At 39.4% G+C, this 10,833-nt stretch overlaps 1 protein-coding gene across 1 annotated transcript; it reads left to right on the forward strand.

Moving 5' to 3' along the window:
* The first annotated feature begins 1,100 nt into the window (after positions 1 to 1,100).
* Positions 1,101 to 6,488, forward strand: LOC118035719 (probable LRR receptor-like serine/threonine-protein kinase At2g16250). The gene is made up of 4 exons (XM_035041341.2): positions 1,101 to 3,883; positions 4,474 to 4,602; positions 5,060 to 5,088; positions 5,503 to 6,488. Exons 1-4 carry the CDS (start codon positions 1,956 to 1,958, stop codon positions 6,099 to 6,101), a joined length of 2,685 nt encoding a protein of 894 aa, XP_034897232.1. The 5' UTR covers positions 1,101 to 1,955; the 3' UTR covers positions 6,102 to 6,488.
* The last annotated feature ends 4,345 nt before the right edge of the window (positions 6,489 to 10,833 follow it).

Here is a 10,833-nt window from a genome sequence, read left to right on the forward strand (position 1 = left end):
GGATGGCAGGGACAAATGAATGATTAGTTTCGGCGAATGACATCCGAAAGCTTGTGCATCTATATGTACTACTAGCTGTTATATCAAATACATGATGAAATTATAAATGTTAATGCTTCATTTAACTGCCAGACCGTTAGTTACCATTATTATTATTATTAAGTATTTGCATTCTCTTAAATGTTTTGTACTGCTGCAGGGACGTCACACCAACGAGATGTCTAGGAAACCCGATACTCGGGAACCTACTTTTGCAAGGAATTATGTAGATGCATTCTAAATCACAATGTATTTTGTATGGATCAATGTACTGAATGTATAACTTTTATTAGATCATTTTTGTTTAAAATTGTGATGGTTATTAGTAGGATAGGAATGCAAACTCATGTCTATGTATATATTTTTAATATGAACTTCAAATTATACAACCTTAATATTACGTGTTTGTGTAAGAATCACTTTTAAATAAAATGTTGATTGTATGGATTGTATTTGGATGATGTGAGGATTCAGATTCACTGATTACCGGCACCATGTGTATTAAGTAAATATATATAAAAAAAAATTTACTGTTGTTTTGGGCTTGGAAAGCCGGGTTGTTACAATCATAGTCCTTAATTAACTCAACCCATAATCATTATTGGGTATTCAATTTATTTTGACTAATCAAATACCTCAAACTCTTATAATTAATTCTTATAATTAATGAGAGAATGTGTACCTAAGACCCATACTGACAATGCCTTTACACTCTTGGGGCAAATACAACCTAAGCTAATTCTAGGTCATCTAAACCCAATATCCATTCAACATCAGCTCTCATACTCGTCGGAAAGCATGGTATTCTTGGTGGCCTAATTAGGAAAATGATAATATAAATGGAAATAGTTTTGGAAATTTATAGTTTAATGTATTATTTCAATCACCACAATCTTCCACGATATAATAAAAGCTAAAAATAATACTACACTTTTCATCTCTTTTTATATAGAGGTTTTTGATCAACGCTGCTGACCAGCATGAAACCCGGAAGTCAACGAAACCAAAGCCAATTGCCTGCCAGCCAGCCAACATATCTCAGTTTTCACATCTTCTTATCCATCTACATGTTAATGCAACATTTAAACTGTGTTTAGCTTAGAAAGAACATTTTTTTTTTTTCAAATTAAACACATATTAGACCCAAACTCTTGCGCATGATGAATTCATGACTCAACCTAGTACAAGTGTAGAACCACATTTAAGAACAGCAGGTTTCATTAAAAGCAGTCCAGTGACAGTGAAAGTGACGCGGCAATGGAAAGCAGAAACAGAGCCCGACGGTTGGGGTATATCACTTTTGTCATTAATGTCTGCTTCTCCTCTCTTAAAACCCCGTGTCAAATTATACTGCTTAATTTGTTTTTTTATTTATTTTAATTTAAACAACATCCGTCGCCGATATCATGAATAAGTGTATATTTGGCGCTGTGATGAGAATAGTATTGTAAGATTAGGATCACAAAAGATTTTATTAATTGCATAGAGGCAAAGAGACAGAAAATATTTAGTACCAAAGAAATCCATGATCATCTTTTATTACTTGTATTGTTCCATCATCATCATTATTTAAAGGAAAAAAAAAAAGTCTGGCTGGCTAAACTCCACAGAAGAATAGCAGCTGCATCGAAAGCAGAATCAAAGCTCGTGATTGGAGGTAAGGAATATTACTACACAGAACAATAAACATTTAAAACTGTTTGTTTTCCTTTTCTTTTGGTTTCTCTTTCATTTCACTCGAGAAAAGAAGCTGTACGTGTTAATGCACACGGAGCAGAAAGGAAGAAGGAAATAGGTCAACACCAAGACCAGTTCTTGAAGAAGAAGAAGAAGATGATGATGATGATGATGATGATGAGCCACCATAGACCACAATAGACACGAGCTCCACATTATAACAAGGAGGAGGAGGAGCCATGAAAGGATTTATTTTAGTTACAATCTTGGTGTTGCTTCAGTGCACGTTGGGTCAGCAAGATTTCTTCAATTCAAGAATTGAACGGTCGGCATTGCTTGATCTCCGGTCGTCGTTGGGGATAAGAAGCACAGACTGGCCGGTAAAATCCAACCCCTGCAAGAAATGGACAGGAATCCAGTGCAGAAACGGGCGGGTCGCTGGGATAAATATATCCGGGTTTAAGCGGACTCGGGCCCGGCGTTTGAACCCCAGTTTCAGTGTTGGTTCTCTGGCTAATTTGACTTTCTTAGAGTCTTTTAATGCTTCAGGGTTTTCACTTCCTGGTTCAATACCGGATTGGTTTGGTTACCGGCTTGGTTCTTTGAAGGTTTTGGATCTCCGGTCTAGTTCAGTTACCGGGCCGATTCCTGCTTCGCTTGGTAATTTAACTGGACTCAATGCTTTATATCTAGCTAAAAATGATCTTGCTGGTAGTATGCCTGCTGCATTGGGGCAGTTAATGCAGTTATTAGTTCTTGATCTTTCAAGGAATTCACTTACTGGGCTAATTCCAAATGATTTTGGATTGCTTAGAAATCTATCATGCCTTGATCTTTCTTCGAATCACTTTTCTGGATCCATACCATCTACTTTTGGTAGTATTTCTGGGCTGCAATTCTTGAATGTATCTGATAATGGTCTTGTGGGTTCGGTGCCTGTTGAATTGGGCAATCTTTCTCACTTGGTTAAACTTAATCTTGGTATGAATGTGTTATCCGGGTCGTTGCCTGTAGAGTTTATGCGGTTGAGGAATTTGGAAATGTTGGTGTTGAGGCATAATAGATTGGAGGGTAGATTGCCTGATGGCTTGTTTTCGAGTCTTGGTAAATTGAGAGTTTTGGAGTTGAGAGAGAATAAATTTGATGGTGCTCTTCCTGGTGCGTTGTGGTCGTTGCGGAATTTGCAGGTTCTTGATGTTTCTGCTAATAATTTTACAGGTGATTTGTCAAACTTTAGTTTCAAAGGTCATGCCAGTGGTGCTGTGTTTAATCTTTCGAACAATCAGTTATATGGAACTACGGCTTGTTTATCTGGTAACTATACTTCCATTGATTTGTCTGGTAATTATTTCCAAGGAAAGGTTCCTCGTATTAGTCCAAGCAATGGTAGCCTTGGCATGAACTGCCTTCAGGCGGTCCCTGATCAGAGAAGGTTGGAGGATTGTAGTTTGTTTTATGCTGGGAGAGGCTTAACTTTTGATTATTTTGGAAATCCAGAACCAAGACAGCAACTGTTACCAACTCCTGCCCCAAGGAGCAAACGATGGATATACATTTTGGTGGTATTGATTGGTGGAGTTGGTTTCATTGCGTTTTTTATACTGGTGATAGTATCGGTCCTTAGGAAGTGTAATAATGCCATTTCAAATGAAAGAGGAAGCGCATGTGTAGGGCCTGTTCCAGAGGGAGATAGCCTGCCAATTCCGAAGGATCCTACTAGCGTATCTAGTCTGGGAGAGTCATTTACATACGAACAGTTGCGTAGTCTGACTGGTGAATTTAGTGAAATAAATCTCATTAGACATGGTCACTCTGGAGATCTCTACCAGGGTTTTCTGGAAGGAGGAATTCCCATAGTTGTCAAAAGGATCAATTTGCATAGCTTGAAAAAGGATTCCTACGTGACTGAATTAGAGTTTTTCAGCAAGTATTCTCATGCACGCTTGATCCCGCTTTTGGGACATTGTTTGGAAAACGAAAATCAGAAGCTTTTGGTGTACAAATATATGCCAAATGGAGACTTAGCTGAATCTTTGTTCAGGGTTACCAATTTTGACGACAATGGTTTGCAGTCCCTCGATTGGATCACGAGACTGAAAATTGCAATTGGAGCTGCTGAAGGCCTCTCTTACCTACACCACGAGTGTAACCCTCCCCTTGTTCATAGGTACTCGTACTTTCTTTTAGATAGCCTCACTTTCCTTCATGTTGATTGGATAGTTTTTCTGATTATGGTGATCTTATTTTGCTTTATTTATATCTGAATCAGAATTAAAATGCATCATGTGAATAGAGAACCTCACAACTTGCAATTCAGAATTCAGTACGCAATCTTTTGTTCTTGAAATCTTGTAGATACAAGGTCTGTCTTAGATGATATTCTCGATCACCTATTTATTGCTAATTAGAATAGTGGTTTCTGCTGTTTAAATTCATATGAGACTGGAATAAATGTTGCAATGTTCAAGTGTAAGCTGAATTACAAACTGTCTTTGCCCTTGAATACTAGCTCAACAAGTGAAGGCATAGGGTGTGGCTAGAGCTGAGGATGTAGATTCAAATATTGATGAGAGCATTTGTCTTTGGATAATGTTTCTGCAGGTCATAGCAGCACTTCTCAAATGCTTGAGACATCATTTTCTTTGTTTAAACTAGGAACGAGTCATGTAGCTTGCATGGTATTTCTATATCTTTGTCGTGGAAAATTTCCATTTTTTTCTTAAGTTCTAAAATGCAACTATCTTTTGGTGTTTGAAGAGATGTTCAAGCGAGCAGTATCCTTCTTGATGATAAGTTTGAGGTTCGACTTGGAAGCTTGAGCGAGATTCATATCCAGGAAGGGGATTCACACCAAAGTGTTCTCACAAGGTTCTTGCGGAAGTCCCAGTAAGTGTTATAGCTATTAATTCTTTGAGCATTTTGAAGTAGTGCATTAACTAGGAACTGTGGCAGTGGTCTGTACATGGCATGATTTGTTGTTCTTTGCCATGTTACATAATACAAGTGATCATAATGAGCAGAAAATGGGTTCGGTGTTCAATGAACCAGATGTAATATCCTGGAAAGCTCACTAGTTTTGTTTCTAAGGTAGTTTGGTCCCTCCTTTTGTCTTTGGCATCATCAGTGTCCTTGAGCATAAATGATACCATAAGTTCACTTGGTTCTTTTAGCATTTGGTTACACGAAACAAAGTGGCAAGTAATGCTGTATGTCTAAGATAAGAGAAGATTAATGTATTTTCCTTTCATCGATGCTATGATTAATGCTCATCTTTTTTCTTTTTTATTTTGTATTATTATGCTTTGTGGAAGATGTAATAACAATTCCTCGTGCTAATGTGCAGATCCTCTGTCTCTGATCCAGGAACTTCTGGTACGTATAATAACTCTCACAAGTTCAATTATCGATCTTTTAAAATTTGTAGCACTTTAATTTTCCATCATGGTAGGAATAATTATGAGATTGCTTTGAGGTCAATCATTGCCAAGGACCCAGTTGCTCATTCTTAAGTAGAGATGACTGTGAAGCTGAATCCATTCTTACATTCTAATCATTGATTGAATAATCGTGGCTGACACTTTATTCATACATTGCACTAGTATCCTAACAAATGATATAGCTTCGAAGTTGATGTCTTACAAAGAATTCATGCATACCTTGTGCGATTGCAGCTTCGTTTTTCTCCAATGATTTTGGGTATTACTACAAGTGTCACTTCTTCAGCTTTTCAATGAGTTTGGAAACAAAATTAATTAAATCCTGATATGTGTCTTTGATAATGGACAGGCTCGTCCCCGATTACTTGTGCGCATGATGTGTATTGTTTTGGTAAGGTCTTGCTTGAGCTCGTTACGGGCAAGCTTGGCATCAGCAAATCAGATGATGCTACCACAAAAGAGTGGTTAGAACAGACGATGGTGCAGATCAGTATATATGAAAAGGAACTGGTGGCGAAGATTGTTGACCCATCTCTGATCATAGATGAAGATTTATTGGAAGAGGTATGGGCAATGACCGTCGTGGCCAGGTCATGCCTTAATCCAAAACCTTCTAAACGTCCTCCGATGAAATATGTCCTCAAAGCGTTGGAAAACCCTCTGAAAGTGGTGAGAGAGGACAGTTATAGCTCAGAGAGGCTGAGGACAACTTCATCTAGGAGATCTTGGAGTGCTGCCTTTTTTGGTAGCTGGAGACACAGCTCAGATAATGTCACAGTTCTGGGCCACCCTAACCGAGAGGGGATCAGTGGCTTAAAGCAGCCAGGGAGAGTTGGATCCCAAGGCAGTGGCCGGATTGAACATTCATCTTCTAATAAAAGGTTATCCAACGAAATTTTCCCTGAGCTGCTTGAAATGCAAGATATGGAGAGGCTAGATGAGCGTTAGATGACCTGCTGTGGTGTTCGCAATTGTTCATATGTTGCGTGGGTTTCACATTTGAGTGCTCAACAGCATCCTTGAATCCGTCTTGGATGGCATTTCATCAAAAATCAAAGCAATTAATTGCTGATAGTAAACGAGAGTGGAAGGACTTGTTTTACAGAAATATTCTTCAGGCTTTGTAAGCTTGTTAGTTTCGGACACAAGCTGCAATTGATTATTTCTCGTAGTTCCTGAGTATGGAATACAGAGATGAGGTTTCTTTTCAATGTTATCAGGTTTTCCGCTTAAAGTGTTTATCAAGATGCCTTTAAATTTTTAGGTGCGGTCGATGTCAAAACTAGTAAAAATAAATATTAAAGTTGAATTTATTTATTGTTTTTCAAGTACAAATACACTTGTATAAAAGTACATGTACCTAATATCAAACTGAATCTACCTCTAAGCAACAATTAAATCACCACACAACAAGAATTTGGAGGAATTAACATCGCACGGATAGTTTGCACGGCATTGTTGTCTGATTCATCATTTTCATTTAGCAAAGTGTTTTAAAAACTATAATAATAATAATATTAATAATAATAAAACCATATAACTAATAATAACTTCTAACTGTACACGTCAACAAATATATATATATATACATGTGGAGGTGTCATAACCTATTTCTAGGTTATTCCTCTAAATTTATCTATTTTTCTTTTTAAAATAAAAAATAAACAGTAATATCAAGAAGACCGGCAATGAGGAAAAAGCGGGTTGTGGAAGGATTTCACATATATATAAATCAAGCTGTAATTTTAGACAAATTAGGAGCCTAATTGTATCCAATCATACCAAAATTAGAGAAACAATGATGATTTAATGAGGTCCAATGACTTAATTAAACTTTAAATGGGTCAAATTAATGTTATTAGGGGCTTAATTGATGAAAACTTAAGTTTGGGAATCCCAATTTGGATTTAATTAAGAAGATTAGAATTTTAGAGGATCAAATTTAATTTTTACAAAGTCAATTGGTTCAAATCAGGAGTAAAATCAAAAGAAAATCAGAAGTTTAGGGTTAATTAAGAGCTAAATTGAAGAAACTCGTAGTCTGGGATTATTTTGCAAAAGGCATCAAACTATTGGTACTCAATTGTTTGAAATTAAGGGTAAAATTAAAGAAAATTAAAAGTTTAATGGTCAACTGAGAGTCAATTTGTATAAATCCAAAACCAAAACTCACAATGGAAAAAGTGCTAAAATTTGAGGCTAACATTAAAGTTCAGTAGGGGCAAAATTGCATGAAATCGAAAATTTAGGGTCAATTAATGGTGTAATTAAAAGAAATTAAAAGCTAGAGGACCAAATTGAACTTTGGCCAAAACCCTGAATTAAAACTCTAAAGCCCTAAAACTGCATCCTTTTCAAAACAGTTAAAAAAAAAAAAAAAGTGTTGGTTTTTAAGAGGCGCACTCGAGGGCAAACTCTTCAACTGGGACCGGTGACCGCAGGGGTGTTGATTATCCTTTTTGTGTAAAATGTGGACAAAAACACCCTGGGGACTGCTCAGTTTCCCCTGGGCGATGCTTTGTGTGCAGAGGAGAGGGTCATAGGTGGAGGAACTGTCAATATCTTAGCCAAGGGTGTCATTACTGTGGTGGGAGAGGTCATTACAAGAGGGACTGCCCCAAAAGAAACATCGAACAAGTACAGAGCTATAGACAGCCCAATCAGAGCCACCAGCAGTCAGTCACCGTTAATAGGCCAGTGAGATCTTCTCAATCAGGGGCAAACTCCAGTCGAGGGAAGGCGAGGGCACAAAATGATCGGACCCCAGGGAGGGTCTTCCACCTGACACAGGAGGAGGCCAGGGCTGCATCGGATGTGGTGACAGGTACACTACTATTGAATGATTTTAATGTGCATGTGTTGTTTGATCCGGGTGCCACCCACTCATTCATTGCTAAGAAAATTGTCACTAAATTGAGAAAGGAAGTAGAAATAGTAGAGAAGGGGTTTGTAATTGGAACTCCAATAGGAAACATGGTTGAAACAAATATTGTATATGTGGATGTGAGGGTTAGTTTATCCGGGTATGAAACAGAAGTAGACTTGATTCCCTTAGAGCTGCATGATTTTGACATAATATTAGGCATGGATTGGTTGAGTAAATACAAGGCTCTAATAGATTGTTATGCTAAAACTGTTACTTTCCAAACACCTAAGGGCGAGAAAATGACTTTTGAAGGAGAGAGAGTTCTCAAACTGAATGCTTTAATATCGGTGGTAACAGTTCAAAAACTTTTAAGAAAGGGATGTACGGGATACCTCGCATACATCTTAAACTCTAATGATGAAGGTCCACTATTGAAGGATATTCCTGTGGTGAAGGATTTCCCAGATGTGTTTCCTGAAGAACTACCAGGACTACCCCCGGAGCGAGAGGTAGAGGTGTCTATAGACACTTTTCCTGTAGTCCCACCCATAGCCCAACAATCGTATCGGATGGTTCCAGCAGAACTGAACGAGTTAAAGACTCAATTACGGGAATTATTAGACAAAGGGTTCATACGGCCCAGTAATTCTCCTTGGGGAGCACCGGTCCTATTTGTAAGAAAGAAAGATGGAACCCATAGACTTTGTATTGACTATAAACAGTTGAACAAAATAACAATGAAAAACAAGTATCCGTTACCTCGGATAGATGATTTGTTCGACCAATTAAAGGGAGCGAGGGCATTTTCGAAGATAGATCTGAGATCAGGGTACTATTAGATGAAGATTAAAGAAGCGGACGTAGCAAAGACCGCATTTAGAACTCGTTACGGACACTATGAATTTTTGGTGTTACCGTTCGGGTTGACGAACGCCCCAGCCCTCTTCATGGATTTGATAAATCGGGTTTTTCAACCATAACTGGATAAGTTTGTGGTGGTATTCATTAATGATATACTGGTGTACTCGAATTCTTTCGAGGAGCACGAGGAACACTTGAGACAAACCTTACAAACCTTGAGGGATCACCAGCTATATGCAAAACTAAGTAAATGTGAATTTTGGCTGAAAAGAGTGACGTTTCTGGGACATGTCATTTCAGCTGAAGGTGTTTTTGTCGACCCCCAAAAAGTCGAAGCAGTCTTGAAATGGGAAAGACCGACTTCGATCACTGAAATACGTAGTTTCCTGGGACTTGCAGGATACTATCGGAGATTTATTGAAGGTTTTTCCCTGATTGCAACCCCTTTGACCCAGCTAACTAGGAAGGATAAGAAATGGGTGTGGTCGGAAGAATGTGAGGCAAGCTTCCAAGAATTGAAGAGGAGGCTCACCACTGCTCCAGTGTTAACTCTCCCCTCAGGGACCGAGGGTTTTGCGGTATATAGTGATGCCTCGGGGAAGGGATTGGGTTGTGTTTTGATGCAACATGGGAAGGTGATCGCCTATGCATCAAGGCAATTAAAGACTCATGAGGTGAACTACCCGGTGCACGACCTGGAGTTGGCAGCTGTAGTATTTGCCTTGAGGATATGGAGACACTATTTGTATGGGTCTCGAACCCAAATTTTTACTGATCATAAGAGCCTGAAGTATCTGATGTCGCAAAAAGAGTTGAACATGCGGCAAAGAAGATGGATAGAACTCATTAAGGATTATGATTGCACCATAGAATATTCCCACCCGGATGGAAAGCAAACGTGGTGGCAGATGTTCTCCATACCCTCAGTCGCAAAAATAAAGCCTCCGTTGGGAAGCAAGGTTAGCAGTTGATGGATATCGTGTCAGGCGGCAATTGGGTCATTGTAGATCGGTTGACGAAATCCGCACTATTCTTGCCTATAAAGATGACCGACTCGGTGGACAAGCTTGCCAAAATCTACATAAATGAGGTGGTACGACTTCATGGGATTCCGGTGTCCATTGTATCGGATCGAGATCCCAGGTTCACCTCTCGACTTTGGCCGAGCATACAACATGCCTTGGGGACAAGATTGGACATGAGCACTGCGTTTCACCCTCAAACGAATGGCCAATCAGAAAGAGTCATCCAAGTCTTGGAAGACCTATTACGGGCTTGTGTGCTAGAATTTGGAGGAAACTGGGAGGAACACATGGCATTGGTGGAGTTCACATATAACAATAGTCACCAAGCCACAATAGGGATGGCCCCATATGAAGCCTTGTATGGTAGGAGGTGCAGAACTCCTTTGTGTTGGGAGGAAATTGGGGACCGGAAGTTATATGGTGCAGAGTTGGTCCAAGTCACCACGGAGAAAGTGAGAACTATCAGGGATCGCATCAAAGCCGCACAGGATAGACAGAAGAAGTATGCTGATGTGAGGAGAAGACCTCTCGAGTTCAGTATGGGGGACCAGGTGTTCCTGAAAGTAGCCCCATGAAAGAACATGTTACGGTTTGGATTAAAAGAGAAGTTAACTCCCCGCTTCATCGGACCCTTCAAAATCTTACAACGAGTAGGACCAGTAGCCTACAGGGTAGACTTGCCCCCACAGCTAGCCAAGGTCTATGATGTGTTCCATGTCTCCTTGTTAAGGAAGGCTGACGTGGACCCCGCCTGAGTTCTACCCAGGTCCCAGTAGAAGTCAAGGAAGACTTAACACTGGAATTGAGACCCATAATGATACTAGATCAAGAAGTGAAGGAGTTACGGAGCAAAAAGATCCCCATCGTCAGAATCTTGTGGCGAAATGCTCAAGTAGAAGAGGAAACTTGGGAGAGGGAGGCTGCGATG

Source organism: Populus alba, chromosome 14 (genome assembly GCF_005239225.2).
Source record: "Populus alba chromosome 14, ASM523922v2, whole genome shotgun sequence".
NCBI lineage: Eukaryota > Viridiplantae > Streptophyta > Magnoliopsida > Malpighiales > Salicaceae > Populus > Populus alba.

Excerpts from the sequence above, each read along its gene's own strand:
- LOC118035719 (XM_035041341.2), top strand. The coding sequence starts at position 1,956 with ATGAAAGGATTTATTTTAGTTACAATCTTGGTGTTGCTTCAGTGCACG. Across the intron at positions 3,884-4,473 it reads AACCCTCCCCTTGTTCATAG|AGATGTTCAAGCGAGCAGTA; the intron begins GTACTCGTACTT and ends TGGTGTTTGAAG. Across the intron at positions 4,603-5,059 it reads AGGTTCTTGCGGAAGTCCCA|ATCCTCTGTCTCTGATCCAG; the intron begins GTAAGTGTTATA and ends GCTAATGTGCAG.